At 46.0% G+C, this 23,684-nt stretch overlaps 1 protein-coding gene across 1 annotated transcript in view; it reads right to left on the bottom strand.

Moving 5' to 3' along the window:
* Positions 1-23,316, bottom strand: part of rbpjl (recombination signal binding protein for immunoglobulin kappa J region-like) — a 98,553-nt gene extending 75,237 nt beyond the window's left edge. The window contains exons 1-6 of the mRNA XM_060918425.1: positions 23,204-23,316; positions 21,087-21,157; positions 20,823-20,938; positions 17,342-17,516; positions 4,695-4,832; positions 3,918-4,030 (exon numbers count right to left, since the gene is read on the bottom strand). Of these exons, the coding sequence (XP_060774408.1) occupies positions 3,918-4,030; positions 4,695-4,832; positions 17,342-17,516; positions 20,823-20,938; positions 21,087-21,157; positions 23,204-23,316 (726 nt within the window). The remainder of the gene's footprint in view (positions 1-3,917; positions 4,031-4,694; positions 4,833-17,341; positions 17,517-20,822; positions 20,939-21,086; positions 21,158-23,203) is intronic.
* Between the last annotated feature and the right edge of the window lie 368 nt (positions 23,317-23,684).

Raw genomic sequence — 23,684 nt, forward strand, 5'->3', positions numbered from 1 at the left:
TTGTACTCCGTATGATTGTGTATGTGACAAATAAATTTCAATTTGATCTGCTGACTGTGTCAAAGACTTTCGTTAAGTCAAAAGTGATGAAAAGGTTTCTGTTGCTTGAAGCACTTCTCTTGCAGTTGGCAAAGTGAGAAAATCATATCTATGGTAGACTTGTTAGAGAAGAACTTGCACTGACTTTCTAGGAGTGCTCCCTCTGCCAGCCTTTGTAGTCACTGCAGGATGACACAAATAACTACCTTGCCTGTAGTGTTGAAGAGTGAAATACTTCTGTAATTGTTGCAGTCTCCCTTGTATCCTTTATTCTTATACCAGATAACAATATTTGCATTTCTCATGCCATAGGGCACTGTATCTTTTTGCCAGCAATGGTGAAGGAGTTGGTGAAAAATTGGTAGAAGGGGCTCCTTGTTCATCTTCAGTAGCTCAGCAGGTATAGCATCATTGCCAAGTGCTTTGCTGCACAAGAGTGCATCAAGTGCTCTGCTAAGCTCCTCCATGCTTGGTTCAGTGTCAAGGTCTGTCATTTCAGAGAGTGGATCAAGGAATATTGTCTCATCCAGATGACATTTCTCTGAGTACAGTTCGGAATAGTGCTCAATCCATCAATCTAACTGTGGATTTTTGTCTTGGATTGGCTCACCAGTTTTCAATTTATTAGTAGCTACTTTCTGCACTTGAAGTCCAAGAGTCACCTTCATTTTTTAGTACAGTGTTCTTGTGCCACCTCTGTCATTGGCCTCCTGCATCTCCAGGCAGAGCTTGTTCCAGTATTCATTGGCACACTTCCTTGATTCTCATTGGAGTCTGCATTTGGCTTCTTTGAGCCAGTCTGATGTTGTTTGAGAGCATGTGTTCTTGTGGACAATTAAAGCTTTCTTTTTTGCATCTATGAGTGGAAGTAAGATGTCAGAGTATTCTTCAACCCAGTTCTCGCTCGCAGTCTGTTTCTTCCTGAAGCATCCAGTGCAGTGTTGTACATGGTGGTTCGTAGCTCTTCCCACATACCACTGGGGGTCTGATGGGTAATGAGACGTCCATTAAACTTTTCTTTAAATTCTTTTTGTCAGCTTGGGTCATGCATGTTGACAATGTTTAGCTTGGGTGCCATGAAGGGTTTGGCACAGTGTGTCTTTTTTGGCTGAATCTTTATCTTTGACTGCACTGGACCAGTGCATGATCTGTGTCATAGTCAGCATCATGGTAGGATCTTGTCGTTTTCACTGAGTTTATGTCTGCTCTCCTTACCAGAACCACATCCAACTAGTGCCACTGAGATTATCTAGGATGGCGCCATGAGACTTTATGCTTTGGTTTGCAGTTGAAGTGGGTATTGGATATGCACTGTTGGTTCTCTGAGCAAAACTCAAGTAACCTCTGTCCATTGTCTTTCATCTTTCTTATGCTGAACTTACCCAGGCAGGATGGCCATGATTGATGTTCAGCTCCAACTCAGGCATTGAAGTCACCCAAAACAAAGAGTTGGTCTTTGCTGGGCATTTGTTGAATAACACGACTGATCTCATCGTAAAACTTGGCTTTGCTTTTCTGATCAGCATTGAGTGTTGGTGCATAGGCACAAATGACAGTTACTTGGCCAACACTAGTCATCGTCCTCAGTAATGTAAACCTTTCAGAGATGGCAACTGGGGTACTGATGCAATCCAACAGTCTATCGTGTCTAAGCCATGAAGACAGTGATCTTCCTTGAGGCCCTGCCAGTAGAATGTGTAGTTCCTCTCCTTGATGGATCCAGATTCAGCCAGTCGGGTTTCTTGGAGGACTACTATGTCTACTCTCAGGTTGCTCAACTCACTGTCCACTACAGCTGTTTTTCTGATATTGTCCAATTCTGTGAAATCTTGTCCAAACTCATTGCAAAGGGTTCTGACATTCCAAGTTGGATTGGGGTAGTTTACTTTCATTTGTTTTTAGGTGCTATAATGCATCTGCTTTCTGGTCTAGCCACTTGCACCCAGAGAGGCAAGCAAACATGCTGGATCAGCACCTTACTGGCTGGGGGCTGCCCAGCTTTAGTGGGTGGTAGCCAATCAATGTGCCTAAAAAGTCACTCCCACTGTCAAGGGAGGCCCCTGGCATTCACTCTGGCATCAATTTGAGCAAATTGATAACCAGTAACTGCCTACGTCAGTGTTGGCTCCTCATGATCACAGCTCACAAGTGTGAAGTGTCCTCTCCACTCACCATGCTTTAAGCTGCGATGCCTAGGCAAAGGATATGGAGAAAATGTGATGCTCAAGTTCCACTTCCCCCTCTTGGCCACTCTAAGGGTATCCAAAAGACAGACAAGGTCAATACAAGGGTTTAGTCTGACTGCAGGGGATGCCAAATGAAAGTTTGAAGAAAGTATCTTGCCAGTATCTGCCTAAGGGTCCCGCCATCCTGATTTTTATCTAGTTTACTCCCTTAGCCTTATCCCGAAAAGGAACATCCAACAAGGCAGCAGGAGGATTTGAAATTAGATTTACCTTCTCCTAGCCTTTGCCTGAGGAGGCAAACCCTACAAGGCAGCAGGTGGGTTTGAAGTCAGAGTTACCTTCTCTTATCCTGAATGCTGGCTAGGCTAGGTCAGACAGGAAGCGGGCCATACAGATAAGAAGGAGGACCAGATCTACCAGTAGGGACATAATCCTTTGGCAAAGGGCCCCTTCTGGGGTAAGGTGCTACCTCTCTTCCTTTCTGTGGTTGCAGTTTAACCTTGTACTCAGGAGGAATATATAGTATCTATCTATCAAATATATACAGTATATACACAGTTTACACCTTCTAAATATTTTTTTCCCTTTATTATTATGCCGAAAGCATCCATCCATTATCTGCAGCCACTTATCCTGTGCAGGGTCATGGGCAAGCTGCAGCCTATCCCAGTTGACCATGGGCGAGAGGCAGGGTACACCCTGGACAAGTCATCAGGTCATTACAGGGCTAACACAGAGACAAACAACCATTCATTCTCACATTCACACCTACGGTCAATTTAGAGCCAAAAATTAACCTAACCTGCATGTCTTTGGACTGTGGGGGAAACCAGAGCACCCGGAGGAAACCCATGCAGACACAGGAAGAACATGCAAACTTCACACAGAAAGGCCCTCGTCAGCCACTGGGCTCGAACCCAGGACCTTCTTACTGTGAAGCGACGGTGATAACCACTACACCACCATGCCTCCCATGCTGAAAGCAAAATGTTTTATATTTTAGATTCTTCAAAGTCACCACCTTTTGCTTTAATAAAGTGTTTGAAACCATCAGTTGTGCTGTGTCAAGGTAGTGTTGGTGTACAGTGAATAGCCCTATTTGACAACAGTAATAATCCATACTATGTCAAGAACTGATCAGTATGTTCCAACTTTTGGCTGGTACTGTATATAGCTGTATAACAACTGAGGAGGTTGAAGATACATGCTTTCTCCAATAAATGCATCTTTTTTGTCAGGTTTTGCTAGCCAATGCATCTTTTTGAACTGCTGCTCATGCCAATTCATGGTGCATGACCTCATAGACTGGCAGAGCTAGCTAGTGTTACTGTGATTTGACAGGGGAGAGTGCAGACAATTTTGCTTTCTTCATTTTCTTATAGATGGTTGCGAAATCACTGAGATTTGAACTTAAGATCTCCCGGAAAAGCATATCAGTTATGTGCTGCTTTGTTTGGTTATATGCATTTGCATCTTCACTGAGGATTGCAGAAATGCCCCTTAAGATGTCATTTATAAATATAAAAACATAAGTAGCAGTTTGATTTGTTATGAAGTAATTTTTAGTCAAATGGTTTCCATTTATCGGCAGTTCAGTTACTTTATTGTCCTTAGGTTTGATTCAGGTCTAATAAAAAATGAAGCAATTCAGCCATTCAGATATATTTGAAAGGAAAGAACTAAAGTGTATACCATGGGTGGCAGTGCAACTCCTGAAATGGTGCATACCAGCTGAACCACACAGCCATAATAGATATAACTCTCATGCACAGAATAATCACTGTGGTCAGTCTGCTGATCCTCCACTTCAGAGAGAGAGAGAGAGAGAGAGAGAAATGGTTGATCAATGTTGCATGTTAGAAACATACATAAATGCTCACAAATTTAAAAAAAATGTCTACATAAAGTAAACAACACAGGTGAATTTCTATTTTCCTAAGCATATCTTTTCTTCAGGATGTTTTTTTTTTTCATGCAGGTCTTCCAAACATCTTGCTATAATAGATGCTAAGTCGAATAGATGATTTTAAAGTTTAAGCACACTAGGAATTAGATCTTTTGGATGTTCTTTTGAAAGGCCAATATGATAATGTGTCCTGGAAATATTTTCAGACTTCTGAAACTTTTTAATCACAGCCCTAATGGCATTTAATGGTATGTTTTTTCTTATTCATTATCAAACTTGGGTTCATCGCTCTCATCTCCCTCTTTTGTGTTGCAAACTCTTTGGTTTCTCTTGATCACATCCAATGAGTTAGTGGCACATATGTTTGTTAATGGTACTATAAGTAGTTTCTCCAACTGTCTGAGTCAAAAATATGAATCATTTGGTGCATGCTGTGCTGACAATGGTCCACCACTCTATACTATATAATTATAACTATGTATTATATTAGATATAATATACAGTGTATCTCCAAATCACCAGTGACTGGATGGAAAAAGAAAAAAATAGAAAATCTTTCAGACCTAGAATGACAGTAAAAGCAGTCCATTGTCTGGCACTAGCCACAAAAGCTCCACCCTCCACTGCAAGGTAACGTGTACTGACTGTCTGAGACCTCAGGCGATTGAACAATGACACTCTTGAACCAGATGGGATACACACTGAAAACACATATAGAGACATAAGCAAAGTGAAACATATTGAAACACAGACACATGCTAACAGCAATGACTGACATAGAACAACCAAAGTCAACCTGGTGTTTTTTTGGTCATAAATTCATCTCATTTTGTCTCTTTCCCACCAGAAAGCGAGGAATTCAACATCACTTCACCATAACAGACATTTACAGCACTCCTTTTTTCCCCTAAGATCTTCTTGTCGGACAAAACTGCCAATGTCAAGAGAAATTGGCCTTAACCATTTGTTTTAGAATCAAATAGCCAAAGGTCAAATGCTTCACTTCTTTGGGTGCTGGACAGGCCTACAACACATTTAAAAAAGTCGTAATGGGAGCAATTTAGGGCTAGCAATAAAACAATTAAATAATGATGTGATTTGAAACAGATGACCTTAACAGGTAATCTCATGATTTGATACAAAATCAGGATCCAGGAAAGGCCTAGTCTTGGAGGAGCAAAGATGGGCCAAAGATCTCCAGTTGGTCAACAAATGCATGAGAAAATTATTGCAAATGTTCTAAAAAAAAAAAAAAAAAGATAGAAGGGATTTGGATATATCACCCTCTATGGTGCATAATATTAAATGATTCAAGGAATCTGGTGCCGAAAGAGCAATACACAAGCCTAAGCTGAACACCTGTGAGCTCTGATCCCTCAGATAGTACTGCATCAAGAACCATCACTCATCTATAGCTAATATAACCACATAGGCTTGGGATTAGTTTAGTAAACCTTTGTCAAGCACTACAATGTCTATTGTTAAAAGTGCTATAAAAATAAACTTGACAATATGGAGTTACATCTACAAATGCCAGTTAAAACTAAACTGTGCAAAAAAGAAGCCATATGTTAACTGTGTCCAGAAGTGCGATCAACTTCTCTGGGCTCTGAGGCATCAGGGAAGGACTATCACACAATGGAAATGTGTATTGTGGTCAGATGAATCAGTATTCCAGGCCTTTTTTTGAAGAAGAAAAAATGGACTCCATGTGCGCTGGGCCAAAGATGAAAAGAATCATCCAGACTGTTACTCAGTCCAAAAGCCAGGGTCTGTTATGGTATGGGGTTGTATCAGTGCTCTTGGTAAACATAACTTACACTTTTGTGATGGTAGTATTAATGCAGAAAAGTATATTGAGATTTTGGAACAACATATGCTGTGTTAGGGGTGGTGAGATTAGGATCCAGAAGCAGAACACACAGGCAGTAATTCAATAAATAATGAGATTTAATCCAGGGAAAGGGCGTGGAAAAAAAGGTAAACAAACAAATGGCAAAAATAGTCCAGGTAAAAAGAGACAAAAAACTTGACAAAAACACGAGACAGACGAGGACAAAAACACAAGAGCAAAAAAACAAACAAGAAAAAACCCTTAGTGCAAAAACCATGAACTAGAAAAATAGCTTGAGCAAAAACCATGAAACACAATAAAGGCATAGAAATGGCTACAATAGCAAAACGAGACGTTCTGGCAAAGTCAGGGTCTGAGAACAGCTTATTTATACACAGCAGAGAGAACCAGGAAGTGAAATGCAGGCTAGATGGAATTCCCGTCCCGGATCCGGATTAGCGCTGACCTGGGAGATAAGTAATCTCCGGAGTGGAAGTTCAGGGTGAAGCATGACAGTACCCCCCCTTCAAGGAGCACCTTCAGGCGCTTTAGGAAGAGCGTCAGGGTGTTGCTGGTGGAAATCTGTGATGAGTGTTGGGTCCAATATGAACCTGGAAGGGACCCAACTTCTCTCCTCGGGACTGTAATCCTCCCAGTCCACCAGGTACAGGAGTCCTCTGCCTCTGCCTCGCCGCCGCACCTTCAGCAGTTTCTTGACCATGTAGGCCTCGCTGCCATCGATGAGCCTGGGAGGAGGAGGATGGAGGGTGGGAGGAGGGTTTGGAGGGTGGGAGCAAAGGACTGGAGACCAGGGCTTTAAGCTGTGATACGTGAAAGGTGGGGTGAACACATCGCATGGTGAGTGGTAAAGCCAGTCTGACGGAACATGGATTGATTATCTTGCTGATGAGGAAAGGTCCTAGGTACCTGGGAGCCAGCTTGTGGGAGACAGTTCTGAGTGGCAGGTGGCATGTGAAGAGCATGACTCATTGCCCCACCTGGTAGGTGGGCGCCTTAGAGCGGTGTTTGTCGGCCTGCCTCTTGGATGCTAGGGGAGAGCGAACGAGTCTTCTCCGGGCCATTGCCCACGTCCTCCTGCAGCGGCATATGAAGATCTGGGCTGAGGGTATGGCGACCTCCTCCGCCTGGCTGGGGAACAGTGGTGGTTGGTACCCTAGTGAGCACTGGAATGGAGAGAGACCTGTGGCAGATGAAGGAAGAGTGTTAGGAGCGTACTCGACCCAAGGTAAGTACTTACTCCAAGAACCGGCATCCCTGGATGCCATGCACCTGAGTGCCACCTCCAAATCTTGGTTCGCCCATTCTGCCTGGCCATTGGTTTGAGGGTGGAACCCTGAGGAGAGACTACAGGAGGCCCCAATGAGTTTGCAGAAGGCCCTCCAGAACTGCACAGTGAACTGAGGACCCCGGTCAGAGACGATGTCAGTGGGGAGTCCGTGTATGCGGAAAATATGGAGGATGAGTAATTCAGCAGTTTCTTTAGCTGTAGGAAGCTTGGGCAGAGGGATGAAATGGACTGTCTTGGAGAAATGGTCGATAACTGTGAGGATGCATGTGTTGCCACCTGAGTTGGGGAGTCCTGTGACGAAGTCCAGGGTGATGTGAGACCAGGGTCGATGAGGAATCGGGAGGGGTCTTAGCAAGCCGGCAGGGGGTCGATTGGCTGTTGTGGCAGCGGGGGCGTGGTCTAGCATCGGTCTGTGACAGGAGGGCGGAGTCGGGGAAGTTAAGTGGCAGAATCACTACACCTGTTGTTAATTGATGTTTTTGTGTGTCTTCCCAGTGACCGCGCCCTTCTTAAGGAGAGAGAGTGAGAGCAGAGGGACGCTCTCCACAACCAGACGGCTGATGTGTGTGCATGTGTCTGAGTGTGTGTTTGCAACTGAAAAGTGCAAAATAAAAGAGTTTTGTTAAAACAGTTCTGTCCTGCCGTCCTTCTGTGCTCCACCCACCTACATGGACTGCTACAGTGGTGCCGAAACCCGGGACACGAGCACAGAAGACAACAGCCCCATGGAGTCCTCCACCTTTGCCGACCTGATCCACACCCTCGCCACAGCCCAACAGAGCCAGCACCAGGCGCTGCTCGCCCTCCGAAAGGAGCAAGAACTATGGTTCGAGGCCCTGGTGCTGGCGCAACAGGAAGATCGTCGGGCGTTCCGGCACCTCCTTGCGTCGGCGGGGTCCACCATCTCCACTGCCGCGGGCCCTTCCCCCCTCACCCTCATGAAGATGGGCCCGCAGGATGACCCCAAGGCATTCTTCACGCTCTTTGAGCAGGTAGCAGAGACCTCGGGGTGGCCGGTGGAACAGCGCGTGGCACGCCTCCTCCCCCTGCTAACGGGAGAGGCGCAGCTGGCCGCGCTACAGCTCCCTGCCGACCGCCTGCTGGCCTACACGGACCTTCGCCGGGCCGTCCTCCAGCGGGTGGGACGCACCCCGGAGCAACAACATCAGCGTTTCCGCGCTCTGCGCTTGGAGGAAGTCGGCCGGCCGTTTGCGTTTGGCCAGCAACTCCGGGACGCCTGCTGGCAGTGGTTGAGGGCCGACAGCTGCGACGCCAAGGGACTCATCGACCAGGTGGTACTGGAACAGATCGTTGCGCGTCTACCAGCGGGAACCGCAGAGTGGGTCCAGTGCCACCGCCCGACGTCGCTGGATCAGGCAATCGAGCTGGCGGAGGATCATCTGGCGGCTGTCCCGACGGCAGGACAGCAGACGACCTCTTCTCTTCTCTCCTCGCTCTCTCTCTCCCCTCCTCCTGTGTCTTCTTCTCGCCCCATTCCCCCACCGCGGAGACGGGGACCGGCGCCACCTCAGCCGGCCCACCGCACCTGCGGTGCCCTTCCATGTCTCCCTTCTGTGTCTGTCTCTCCCCCCCTCAGGTGAGTGAGCCCCAGAGCACTAGTGCAGAGAGGAAGCCCGGGCCGGTTTGCTGGCGCTGCGGGGAACCGGGCCACCTCCAACAGCAGTGCTCGATAATGGAGGTGGGTGCGGTGGTTCGGATCCTCAATGCACCAGGAGCCGCCCTCGATCGGGCCGGAGCGTATTGCATACCGGTGAGTATCCAAGGAGATACATATCAGGCGTTGGTGGATTCTGGCTGTAATCAGACCTCAATCCACCAAAACCTGGTGCAAGACGAGGCATTGGGGGGAGCACAATTGGTGAAGGTGCTGTGTGTGCACAGGGACGTTCACAACTACCCTTTAGTGTCGGTCCACATTATGTTCAGAGGGGAAAAATTTATAGTGAAGGCGGCGGTTAATCCTCGCCTTACCCACTCTTTAATTTTGGGGACTGATTGGCCAGGATTTCGGGGTTTAATGACACACTTAGTCAAGAGTGGGTCCTGCCATTTGACAGGGGGAGGTCCCGGTGTCGCTTTGGTGGGAGCAGCTGTCACAGAGCCGTCTATGTCATCTCCGTGCCAGAGTGAGGAGCCACCGGCTCCTCCTCTCTCTATTGGGGAATCCCTCGCGGATTTCCCATTAGAGCAATCGCGAGACGAGACTCTGCGGCATGCTTTTGACCAAGTGAGAGTAATCGATGGTCAAACGCTCCAGCCGAACGCCACCCCATCCTTCCCCTACTTCGCGATTATGAAGGATAGATTATACCGAGTGACGCAGGACACTCAAACTAAAGAGCGAGTCATGCAGCTTTTAATTCCGAAGAGCCGCCGGGAATTGGTATTCCACGCGGCTCACTTTAATCCCATGGCTGGACACTTAGGGCAGGATAAAACACTAGCCCGAATAATGGCCCGATTCTATTGGCCAGGGATTCGCAGCGATGTCCGTAGGTGGTGTACGGCATGCCGCGAATGCCAGTTAGTAAATCCAGCGGCCATTCCAAAAGCGCCTTTGCACCCTCTACCGTTAATCGAGACCCCGTTCGAAAGAATTGGGATGGATCTCGTCGGGCCATTAGATCGGTCAACACGAGGGTACCGCTTTATACTAGTTCTGGTGGACTATGCAACGCGATACCCGGAAGCAGTGCCTCTTCGCAATATCTCAGCACGCAGTATTGCGGAGGCGCTCTTCCGTGTCATCTCCCGAGTTGGAATCCCGAAAGAGATTCTGACTGATCAAGGCACCTCATTTATGTCACAAACACTGAATGAACTGTATGGGTTATTAGGTATTAAGCCGATCCACACCAGCGTTTATCACCCACAAACGGACGGCTTAGTGGAACGGTTTAATCGCACCCTTAAAAACATGATTAAGAAATTTGTAAGTGAGGATGCGCGTAACTGGGATAAATGGCTCGAACCCTTGCTCTTTGCAGTGCGAGAGGTCCCCCAAGCCTCCACGGGGTTCTCCCCGTTTGAATTATTATATGGGCGTAAGCCGCGCAGCATTTTAGACATGCTGCGAGAAAATAGGGAGGAGGGACCTTCACCAAGCAAAAATGAAATTCAATACGTTATTGACCTGCGCGCAAAACTCCACACACTCACACACCTACACCAGGAGAATTTGCGGCAGGCCCAAGAATGGCAAACCCGCCTGTACAACAAGGGTACGCACCTTACAGAGTTTGCACCGGGAGAGAAAGTACTCATACTGTTGCCCACATCGAGCTCTAAATTAGTCACCAAGTGGCAAGGACCCTTTGAGGTCACACGGCGAGTCGGGGACGTCGACTATGAGGTGAAGCGAACGGACGGGGTGGGGTGCTACAGATTTACCACCTCAACCTACTCAAACTCTGGAACGAGGAAGTCCCCGTGGCGTTGGTGTCGGTGGTTCTGGAGAAGGCGGAGCTGGGGCCAGAGGTTCAAAAAGGAACATTAGCATCACGTCCCTCTCCGGTCCCCTGAGACCACCTCTCCCTGACCCAACTCGCGGAGGTTGCCCAGTTGCAGACCGAGTTTTCGGACGTGTTCTCACCCCTGCCCGGCCGCACTAACCTCATAGAGCACCACATTGAGATGCCCCCGGGGGTGGTAGTGAGTAGCCGCCCTTACAGGTTACCCGAACACAAGAAAAAGGTGGTTCGGGAAGAACTCGAGGCCATGCTCGAAATGGGCATCGTCGAGGAGTCCCACAGTGACTGGAGCAGCCTGGTGGTCTTGGTACCCAAGGCCGACGGGTCGGTCCGGTTCTGTGTGGACTATAGAAAAGTCAACGCGGTGTCTAAATTCGATGCGTACCCAATGCCTCGTATTGATGAGTTGCTCGATCGGCTAGGCACGGCTCGTTTTTACTCGACACTAGATTTAACAAAGGGTTATTGACAGATCCCCTTGACTCCATTATCCCGTGAAAAAACGGCCTTTTCCACACCGTTCGGCTTACACCAATTCATCACACTTCCTTTTGGGCTGTTTTGGGCGCCTGCTACGTTTCAGCGGCTGATGGACAAGGTCCTCCGCCCCCACGCCACCTATGCGGCCACGTACTTAGATGATATCATTATTTATAGTAATGACTGGCCGTGGCACCTACAACACCTGAGGGCCATCCTTAGGTCGCTGAGGCGGGCGGGTCTCACGGCCAACCCGAAGAAGTGTGCGATTGGGCGGGTGGAAGTACGGTATCTGGGCTTCCACTTGGGCAACGGGCAGGTGCGTCCCCAAATTAACAAGACTGCAGTGATTGCGGCCTGCCCGAGGCCCAAGACCAAAAAGGGGGTGAGACAGTTCCTGGGGCTGGCTGGCTATTATCGTAGGTTTATACCTAATTATTCGGACGTCACCAGCCCGCTGACTGATCTGACTAAAAAGGGGGCACCAGATCCGGTCCAGTGGACGGAGCAATGCCAGCGGGCTTTTTCTAAGGTTAAGGCTGCACTGTGTGGGGGCCACTTTTACACTCCCCTGACTTTTCTCTCCCCTTTATGTTGCAGACAGATGCGTCGGACAGAGGGCTGGAGCCGTTTTGTCCCAGCAGGTGGAGGGGGAGGATCGCCCCATCTTGTACATTAGCCGCAAGCTGTCGGTGCGTGAGGGGCACTACAGTACCATCGAGAAGGAGTGCCTGGCGATCAAGTGGGTGGTCCTCGCCCTCCGGTACTACCTGCTGGGACGCCCTTTCACCCTCTGTTCGGACCACGCGCCCCTCCAGTGGCTCCACCGCATGAAGGATGCCAATGCGCGGATCACCCATTGGTATCTGGCACTCCAACCCTTTAACTTCAAGGTGATCCACAGGCCGGGGGCGCAGATGGTCGTGGCGGACTTCCTCTCCCGTCGGGGGGGGGAGTCAGCTGCGGGCCGGACGGCTGCCCGGCCTGAGTCGGGTGGTGGGGGTATGTGGCAGCGGGAGTGTGGTCTAGCATCGGTCTGTGACAGGAGGGTGGAGTCGGGGAAGTTAAGTGGCAGAATCACTACACCTGTTGTTAATTGATGTGTTTGTGTGTCTTCCCAGTGACCGCGCCCTTCTTAAGGAGAGAGAGAGCAGAGGGACGCTCTCCACAACCAGACGGCTGATGTGTGTGCATGTGTCTGAGTGTGTGTTTGCAACTGAAAAGTGCAAAATAAAAGAGAGTTTTGTTAAAACATTTCTGTCCTGCCGTCCTTCTGTGCTCCACCCACCTACATGGACTGCTACAGCTGTCTTGTTCTGGGCACATGTGTCGCAGCCTGCCATGAACTCCTGGACATCTTCCTTGATGGATGGCTACCAGAAGCGCTGTTGGACGAGTGCCAGGGTTCGAGCAGCTCCCGGGTGACATGCCAACTTGGAGCCATGACCCCACTGCAGCACCTGGGTTCGCACAGAACAGGGAACAAACAGATGGTTAGGTGGTATGTTGCTTGAGTTACCTTCACCGGGGTCCTGCTCCAGAGCCTTCTGCACAAGCATCTCAACCTCTCGAATGGCGTCTCCCACCAGGCAGCGTGGAGGAAGGGTGGTCTTGGGTGGCTTGGACTCCTCTTGGTGGGAAGAGAACATCCTGGACAGGGCATCGGGTTTGCCGTTCTTGGAGCCTGGGCGGTAGGAGAGCATGAAGTTGAACCGGGGGAAGAAGAGAGACCAACGGGCTTGATAGGAATTGAGACATTTGGCAGACTTGAGGTACTCCAGGTTCTTATGGTTGGTCCAGACTAAGAAGGGGAGATCCGACCCCTCGAGCCAGTGCCTCCGCTCCTCCAAGGTTAGCTTGATGGCCAACAACTCTCTGTTGCCGATGTCGTAATTACATTCAGCAGGGGACAGCCGGCGAGAGAAGAAGGAGCAGGGGTGGACCTTGTTATCGCTGACCCTCTGGGAGAGAATGGCTCCGACCCCGGACTCGGAAGCGTTGACCTCCACAATGAACTGTTTGGTCGGATCGGGTATGGTGAGAATGGGTGCTGTGGTGAGCTTGAGGTTGAGCATGGAGAAGGCTTTCTCTGATTCCTCCACCCACTTGAACTTGGTCTTAATTGAGGTCAAGGCAGTGAGAGGTCTGGCCACCGTGCTGAAGTCGCGGATGAAGTGCCTGTAGAAATTAGCAAATCCCAGGAAACGCTGGCGCTCTCGTCGCGAGGATGGGGTAGGCCAGTCTGCGACTGCCTCAAGCTTGAGGGGGTCCATCTGGATCCTAGCCAGGGAGATGATGAACCCCAGAAACGAGACAGAGCTCTGGTGGAATTTGCTCTTTTCCGCCTTGACAAACAGCTTGTTTTCTAGCAGGCACTGGAGGACCTGTTGGACGTGGCCCTGATGTACCTCCAGGGAGCGAGAGAAGATCAGGATGTCATCCAGGTACATGAAAACAAAGATGTTAAGAAAGTCCCTTAGGACGTCGTTGATTGCCTGGAAGACTGCGGGCACGTTGGTCAGGCCGAAAGGGACCATGAGGTACTCGTAGCGGCCAGTGGTGGTGTTAAAGGCTGTCTTCCACTTGTCCCCCTCCCTGATCCTGATGAGATGGTAGGCATTGCGTAAGTCCAACTTGGTGAATATCTTGGCTCCCTGGAGTAGTTCAAAGGCCACAGACATGAGCGGTAGGGGGTAACGGTTCTTGATGGTGATGGTGTTGAGACCTCGATAGTCAATGCAGGAGCAGAGCGACTTGTCCTTCTTTTCCACGAAGAAAAATCCCACCCCTGCTGGGGAGGAGGAAGGGAGGATGATCCCAGCTGCCAGAGACTTGGAGATGTACTTCTCCATGGCTTGCCTTTCAACAGGAGAAAGAGAGTAGAGTTGCCCTTTGGGTGGCGCTGTCCCAGGCAGGAGGTCGATTCCACAGTCATAGGGTCTGAGAGGAGGGAGGGACACTGCTTGGGTCTTGCTGAAAACAAGTCTTAAGTCCAGGTATTCCAGAGGCACGTGAGAGAGGTCAGGAAACTCGTTGGCTGAAGGCTGCAGTGGTTTGGCAGGAGGCAGGGCAGAGTTCAGACAGGAAGCTAGGCAGGAATGGCTCCAGCCTAGGATGGTATTATTGGCCCAGTTTAGTTGGGGGTTGTGCTGCGTTAACCAGGGTAATCCTAGGATGATGGGTACGTGGGGGTTGTTCATGACGTGGAGTTGGATGGTTTCAGAGTGGTTGCCAGAAATCCTCAGGATAAGCGGGGCGGTAAGGTGGGTGATGGTGGTCAAGCCGGTGCCATTGATTGTCAGGACTGTGAGAGGGATGTCGAGGGCGAGTAGTACAATTCCCAGATGCTTGGCGGTGGCGGAGCAGATCAGGTTCCTGTCCGCCCCTGAGTCAACGAGAGCCTGGAGATGGTGATGCTGGTTGTTGTGGATGATGATGATAGGGAGTAACGGTCGATCAGCTGGGGGCTGGTTCCGAGTGTTGCCCACCAGGGCCCCTCGATTCACTGGTGGTCTCGTTCCCTTTAGTGGGCAGGCTTGGCAGATGTGTCCTCGCTGACCGCAATAGAAACAGGCCCCTGTGCTCCGCCGGCACTGTCGTTCCTCTACTGACACCCAACCCCGGTCTACCTGCATGGGTGCAACGGACGCAGTGAGGGGTGGAGAGGAGGTGAAGCTGGGGAGGTTCTTCTCTCTCCTCCATTGCTGGACCCAGGTATCGATGCGGTTGGCGAGGTCCATGAGGCTGGAGAGGTTCAACGGCAGTTCCCGCAATACTAATTCATCCTTAATAGAGTCAGACAGGCCGTACAGGAATGCATTGATCTGGGCACTCTCGTTCCACCCGCACGATGTCGCCAATGTCCAGAACTCAATGGCCTAGTCCGAGGTAGACCGGGACTACCAGACGCAGCTCCATGAGCCCTCTAGCCGCCTCCCGGCCGGACAGAGGGCAGTCAGAGGTTCGCCTCATCTCCTTGGAGAAATCCTTGAAACAGGAACAAAAGAGTGCATCGGCATCCCAGACCACTGTTCCCCACTCTCTGGCCTTGCCGGTGAGGAGCATGATTGTATATGCTACCTGGGAGCTTTCTGTGAGGAAGGCCAGAGGTTGTAGTTCTAGGCTCAAAGAACATTGAGACAGAAACGATCTGCAAGTACCTGGTTCTCCATCGTAGGGCTGAGGCGCTGGAAGTCTCGGTTCGTGGAGAAGAGCAGTGGCAGGAGCTGAAGTAGGAGACGGCTGGGCAGGGGTAGGCACAGCTTGATAGCGCTGCATCTGTGTGGTGAGGAGGTTGAGTGAGTTGGACAGGGTGGCGAGGTTCTGGGTGATTTGCTGGAGGTCTTGTTGATGGGTCCTGAAGAGAGTCCCTTGCTGCTGGATGGTCGTTCTCAGACGAGTGAGTTCCGCTAGATCCATCTGGCCAGAACATACTGTTAGGGGTGGTGAGATTAAGTGCAAAAACCATGAACTAGAAAAAAAACCCTTTAGTGCAAAACCCATGAACTAGAAAAATAGCTTGAGCAAAAACCATGAAACACAATAAAGGCACAGAAATGGCTAGAATAGCAAAACAAGACGTTCTGGCAAAGTCAGGATCTGAGAACGGCTTATTTATACACAGCAGAGAGAACCAGGAAGTGAAATGCAGGCTAGATGGAATTCCCGTCCCAGATCTGGATAAGCGCTGACCTGGGAGATAAGTAATCTCTGGAGTGGAAGTCCGGGGCGAAGCATGACAATGCTGTATTCAAGATGACACCTTTTCCATGAATATTTCAACAAGACAATGCAAAACCACATTCTGTACATATTACAAAGGCATGGCTATGGAAAAAGAAGGTGCCTGTCCCCTCTGTAACCATTAGAGAATGTGTGGTGAATTTTGAAATGAAAAATGACTGTGACAAACCCATAATGTTGCACACCTTAAGATCTGTTTGCAGGAAGAATGGGACAAATCAACACCTGAAATGCTTCATCAATTGATGTATTCAGTCCCAAAACATCTTTTAAGTGTTGTGAGAAGGAATGGCAACATTACAAAGTGGTAAATGCTTTATTATCCCAACTATTTTTTTTAAGTTTGGGGCAAGAATCAAAATTGAAATGTATTCATTTTGAAAACAAACAAACAAACAAACAAAAAAACATTACAATTAATGAGGTAAAACATTAAATACTGTGTTGTTGTGTTGTTTTCAATGGAATAGCGATCACTATTACTATGAATTAGTAAGTGTATCCAAACTTTTGTCTGGTACTTTAGATATGGAAAAATATTATGACAACAATTCATGTGCAGTAATAATTAAACAGGCCGTGGGCAAAACACCACTCACTCACTTTTCGTAACCACTTTATCTTTGTCAGGGTTGTGGTGCTTTTCAAGCCTTGAATGGGATGCTAGTTCTTCACAGGGCAAAACACCAAGTATCATATAGATATTTAAGTTCCAAAAAAGTACTCTCTGGGACGTGCCAGGCTCAATCAATTGTAAGAATATTTAAAACAGTAAAATGTCTAGCTTGGGTTATGAAGTTAATTATGCTGATATTCTGCTTTCAGTGAGGTAGGGACTTGTAAAATCTGCCACTCAGTTTAGTTTAAGCTATTGATTATTTATTATCAAGATATATCCTTCCCCACTAAGAGTAAGGCTAAGATTATTGCTTTTTTGGAAAAAAAGTCCATGAAAACAAATGTGTGAAACTACAATATTTTTTGGCTGACCAGGCCTGTTACTGTATATAGCAGTCTAGAAATGAAAGTCATCAGTTACTGTTCAATCGACCAGCTGTTATCACTGGAAAAGAAGAAAATCTTTTAAGTGAAAATTCTAAAATAAATATAATTTTGGTAGATTCAAATTAGAGCATGTCAAAGAATTAAACAATTAATCCACTGAAATGTAATTTTATGTCATCCTGCTAAAACCTTTCCAAGAAGTAGTAGCAATTTCCCATTAATTATGTGAATTGCTGTATTTGAAAGTTTCTAAGATTCTGACTGTTCTCACTTCCACACCATTGTAGATGTGGTCTGAGCCTATTCTCAGTCACCATTTGTCACACTAACACAAACAAACTGACTCACAATCTGCGTTCTTCATGGATTGTCTTTTCTGTGATGGTTTGGAGATGACTTTAATAAGTCTACTTTGGAAACAGCCGATCTCCTGCCCTCCATTGTGGAACAGACGAAGCAGCAAACGGAAGTGTTTCCGCTTGTCTGTATCTGAGATATACAGGGTTTTGGCACAGGCAAACATCTAAAAATAGGATTTCAGAAAAAAAAATTAATAAAGGAAAACATCAGCCTATCTATCTATCTATCTATCTATCTATCTATCTATCTATCTATCTATCTATCTATCTATCTATCAACACACACACGCAGTGGTGCTTGAAAGTTTGTGAACCCTTTAGAATTTTTGATATTTCTGCATAAATATGACCTAAAACATCATCAGATTTTCACACAAGTCCTAAAAGTATATAAAGAGAACCCAGTTAAACACATGAGACAAAAATATTTTATTGAGAAAAATGATCCAATATTACATATCTGTAAATGGCAAAAGTATGTGAACCTTTGCTTTCAGTATCTGGTGTGACCCCCTTGCGCAGCAATAACTGCAACTGAACATTTCGGGGAACTATTGATCAGTCCTGCACACCAGCTTGGAGGAATTTTAGCCCATTACTCCATACAGAACAGCTTCAGCTCTGGGATGTTGGTGGGTTTCTTCACATGAACTGCTTGCTTCAGGTCCTTCCACAACATTTTGATTGGATTAAGGTCAGGACTTTGACTTGGCCATTCCAAAACATTAACTTTATTCTTCTTTAACCATTCTTTGGTAGAGCAACTTGTGTGCTTAGGGTCGTTGTCTTGCTGCATGACCCACATTCTCTTGAGATTCAGTTCATGGACAGATGTCCTGACGTTTTTCTTTCCAATTCGCTGGTATAATTCAGAATTCATTGTTCCATCAATGATGGCAAGCCATCCTGGCCCAGATGCAGCAAAACAGGCCTAAACCATGATACTACCACCACCATGTTTCACAGATGGGATAAAGTTCTTATGCTGGAATGCAGTGTTTTCCTTTCTCCAAATCTGACACTTCTCATTTAAACCAAAAAAAGTTCTATTTTGGTCTCATCCGTCCACAAAACATTTTTCCAATAGCCTTTTGGCTTGTCCATGTGATCTTTAGCAAACTGCATATGAGCAGCAATGTTCTTTTTGGAGAGCAGTGGCTTTCTCCTTTCAACCCTGCCATGCACACCATTGTTGTTCAGTGTTCTCCTGATGGTGGACTCATGAACATTAACATTAGCCAATGTGAGAGAGGCCTTCAGTTGCTTAAAAGTTACCCTGGGTTCCTTTGTGACCTTACTGACTATTACACGCCTTGCTCTTGGAGTGATAATTGCTAGTCAACCACTCCTGGGGAGGGTAACAATGGTCTTGAATTTCCTCCATTTGTGCACAATCTGTCTGACTGTGGACTGGTGGAGTCCAAACTCTTTAGAGATGGTTTTTTAATCTTTTCCAGCCTGATGAGCATCAACAACGCTTTTTCTGAGGTCCTCAGAAATCTCCTTTGTTCGTGCGATGATACACTTCCACAAACATGTGTTGTGAAGATCAGACTTTGATAGATCCCTGTTCTTTAAATAAAACAGGGTGCCCACTCACACCTGATTGTTGTCCCATTGATTGAAAACACCTGACTCTAATTTCACCTTCAAATTAACTGCTAATCCTAGAGGTTCACATACTTTTGCCACTCACAGATATGTAATCTCATCTCATTATCTCTAGCTGCTTTATTCTGTTCTACAGGGTCACAGGCAAGCTGGAGCCTATCCCAGCTGACTATGGGCGAAAGGCAGGGTACACCCTGGACAAGTCGCCAGGTCATCACAGGGCTGACACATAGACACAGACAACCATTCACACTCACATTCACACCTATGGTCAATTTAGAGTCACCAGTTAACCTAACCTGCATGTCTTTGGACTGTGGGGGAAACCGGAGCACCCAGAGGAAACCCACGCGGACACGGGGAGAACACGCAAACTCCGCACAGAAAAGCCCTCGTTGGCCACGGGGCTCGAACCCGGACCTTCTTGTTGTGAGGCGACGGCGCTAACCACTACACCACCGTGCCGCCCCTCAGATATGTAATATTGGATCATTTTCCTCAATAAATAAATGACCAAGTAGAATATTTTTGTCTTATTTGTTTAACTGGGTTGTCTTTATCTACTTTTAGGACTTGTGTGAAAATCTGATGATGTGTTAGGTCATATTTATGCAGAAATATAGAAAATTCTAAAGGGTTCACAAACTTTCAAGCACCACTGTATGCGTTTGTGTGTGTGTGTATATATATATATATATATATTTTTTTTTTTTTTTCTAACAAGTAAATTGATTTATTTACTACTTCATTAAATTATAACAGGGCTATGCAGGGTGGTAATGGAATAGTCAACTAAATATTTACTAAAGTAGAAAGGATACATTTTCCACTAGCATTATGAATAAAGGCACCATATTCTCAGAATTATGCCACAAACCTATATAAGAAGAAATCTTGAGAATGGAGCCACAGGGAGGAAAAAGGACTGAACAGAGATAGAGACACTGGCTGAATGGTACTCCAATTTGCTTCAGAAAGTTAAATATTAGTTGAACCTTTCCTGATTTCCAAGTTTTTGACTCCACACTCAATAAATATAAAATTTAAAATTTCCTCTGAAAAGGGTTTTGCTATTTGACAAAGGTCAAATATTGTCATATATTATGAAGAAAAGGTCGGTAGACAAAAAAAAAAGGTGCCTAAAATTATCAGACAGAAAGTGAATATGCATAGAAACAAATTAGTTAACATATCAGAGCGCATCATGTCATCCAAGAAAAGTGAGGGAGTTCCCTTTAGGAGCTGTTTTGTTAAATATGGTGATCTCAATTAACAGCTATGAAGAAACATCAGTGAAATGCAAACACAGTAATAGAAATGAGCTTAAAGGGGTAAATCAAATTAGGTCATTTGAACTAATTCCGGCGGCACGGTGGTGTAGTGGTTAGCGCTGTCGCCTCACAGCAAGAAGGTCCTGGGTTCGAGCCCCGGGGCCGGCGAGGGCCTTTCTGTGTGGAGTTTGCATGTTCTCCCCGTGTCCGCGTGGGTTTCCTCCGGGTGCTCCGGTTTCCCCCACAGTCCAAAGACATGCAGGTTAGGTTAACTGGTGACTCTAAATTGACCGTAGGTGTGAATGTGAGTGTGAATGGTTGTCTGTGTCTATGTGTCAGCCCTGTGATGACTTGGCGACTTGTCCAGGGTGTACCCCGCCTTTCGCCCGTAGTCAGCTGGGATAGGCTCCAGCTTGCCTGCGACCCTGTAGAAGGATTAAGCGGCTAGAGATAATGAGATGAGATGAGATGAACTAATTCCTTCAACATAGCTGTTCCTTTATTACAGGTATTTTCCTAGATGGTGCTCCAGTTGTTCAGTCTATGTCAATCTATAGCTTTCAGATTGGGTCTAAAGTATTGTTTTACCTTTTTTTCTGCTTGTTCTTCAAAGATCAGCTTGAAGTTTTCTGCTTGAGTCCCAGGGGAGCCATCCAGACCCATGTAACCCCACACATGACAACTAGACTCACCAAAGCCCGATGCTTGTGAGAGAGGTCATAGTTATGTAATCATGTAAAAGTCCATTCGGAGTCTATAATACAGTCTTGTTCAATTAAAGGTATTTCAGTTATGATCTATGTGTTAATAATGCAATTATGATTAAATAACAGAAATGATCGGCTAACAAACCTTTCAGTTGTTCTTGTTGGAGATTCCATCCAGCTCCACAGAGGTACACACAAGGAGGAGGACAGAAAAATCTGTTTGCATAAATACCAAATTGCTAAACACTGGAATTATACGGTGGTGCTTGAAAGTTTGTGAACCCTTTAGAATTTTCTATATTTCTGCATAAATATGGCCTAAAACATCATCAGATTTTCACACAAGTCCTAAAAGTAGATAAAGAGAACCCAGTTAAACAAATGAAACAAAAGTATTATACTTGGTCATTTATTTATTGAGGAAAATGATGCAATATTACATATCTGTGAGTGGCAAAAGTATGTGAACCTTTGCTTTCAGTATCTGGTGTGACCTCCTTGTGCAGCAATAACTGCAACTAAACATTTGCGGTAACTGTTGATCAGTCCTGCACACCGGCTTGGAGGAATTTTAGCCCATTCCGCCATACAGAACAGCTTCAACTCTGGGATGTTGGTGGGTTTCCTCACATGAACTGCTCGCTTCAGGTCCTTCCACAACATTTCCATTGGATTAAGGTCAGGACTTTGACTTGGCCATTCCAAAACATTAACTTTATTCTTCTTTAACCATTCTTTGGTAGAATGACTTGTGTGCTTAGGGTCGTTGTCTTGCTGCATGACCCACCTTCTCTTGAGATTCAGTTCATGGACAGATGTCCTGACATTTTACTTAAGAATTCGCTGGTCTAATTCAGAATTCATTGTTCCATCAATGATGACAAGCCGTCCTGGCCCAGATGCAGCAAAACAGGCCCAAACCATGATACTACCACCACCATGTTTCACAGATGGGATAAGGTTCTTATGCTGGAATGCAGTTTTCCTTTCTCCAAACATAACACTTCTCATTTTAACCAAAAAGTTCTATTTTGGTCTCATCCGTCCACAAAACATTTTTCCAATAGCCTTCTGGCTTGTCCACGTGATCTTTAGCAAACTGCAGATGAGCAGTAATGTTCTTTTTGGAGAGCAGTGGCTTTCTCCTTGCAACCCTGCCATGCACACCATTGTTGTTCAGTGTTCTCCTGATGGTGGACTCATGAACATTAACATTAGCCAATGTGAGAGAGTCCTTCAGTTGCTTAAAAGTTACCCTGGGGTCCTTTGTGACCTCACCGACTATTACACGCCTTTCTCTTGGAGTGATCTTTGTTGGCCAACCACTCCTGGGGAGGGTAACAATGATCTTGAATTTCCTCCATTTGTGCACAATCTGTCTGACTGTGTATGGGTGGAGTCCAAACTCTTTAGAGATGGTTTTGTAACCTTTTCCAGCCTGATGAGCATCAATAACGCTTTTTCTGAGGTCCTCAGAAATCTCCTTTGTTCATGCCATGATACACTTCCACAAACATGTGTTGTGAAGATCAGACTTTGATAGATCCTTGTTCTTTAAATAAAATAGGGTGCCCACTCACACCTGATTGTCATCCCATTGACCTTACTCTAATTTCACCTTCAAATTAACTGCTAATCCTAGAGGTTCACATACTTTTGCCACTCATAGATATGTAATATTGGATCATTTTCCTCAATAAATAAATGACCAAGTATAATATTTTGGTCTCATTTGTTTAACTGGATTCTCTTTATCTACTTTTCGGACTTTGTGTGAAAATCTGATGATGTTTTAGGTCATATTTATGCAGAAATATAGAAAATTCTAAAGGGTTCACAAACTTTCAAGCACCACTGTATACAGTCTTGCACTTGAACTTAACTGACAGGTGTAACAATTATAAAATAACAAACATACCTGACATAAATGTTTATCTCTTGTCTTTTTCCTTTAATCTTGTTTCTGCTCACTAAAACCCAATCCTATACAATGTTACACACAATCTCAAGAATCCTTACTTGTAGTATTTACGTGAGAGTTCACATTAAATATAAATGTGAATATTTCTTATGATATTTTTGATAATACCATATAGCTACTGGGTTTAAAACAAATTCCACTGAAAAAAAAGTACCATCATAAAATCTAAGCTAGACGGAGAATTTAGGTTTCTAGGTACATAATGAAATTTTACACAATTAAAATTTGCTAAATTCAGTGGAGGATATTTCATTCTTCATTGTCTTATATGATATTCTTACCGTTTCTCATTTCCATAGGACTTCTGAGCAACTCTGGCATGGAGAATGAGCACTGATTGGTCCGGTCTGTACTGAAGGTACTGTGTCACTGAGTCTCTGCATATTCTTGGCATTAAAGCAAAACGATGATCCACCCTATGGATGCAAACAATTTTTATGCTAAATTGTTCTGGTCTAAGCATACTAAGTATGTGGAAAGATAATTTAACAAAAGAGTTTAACTAGACATTTTTTTGAGCACATAATTTTTTTTTTTTAATTTCATTATATTTTCATAGTATGGTCAAATGCTACAAACAATAACATTATAAACTCACTGAACAGTTAGTCCAAAAGCAGCATAAGGCAGCAAGACTTGCAGACAAGTGTCCATATAGTACCAACCTTACTAATATGCACAGCAATTTGAAATGTTTAAAAGTGGAAGATATCATGCGTGATTGCACAAAGTTACCTCTGAGTGTACAGTATGTGTGCACGT

Source organism: Neoarius graeffei, chromosome 4 (genome assembly GCF_027579695.1).
Source record: "Neoarius graeffei isolate fNeoGra1 chromosome 4, fNeoGra1.pri, whole genome shotgun sequence".
In the NCBI taxonomy this organism is placed as follows: Eukaryota; Metazoa; Chordata; class Actinopteri; order Siluriformes; family Ariidae; genus Neoarius; species Neoarius graeffei.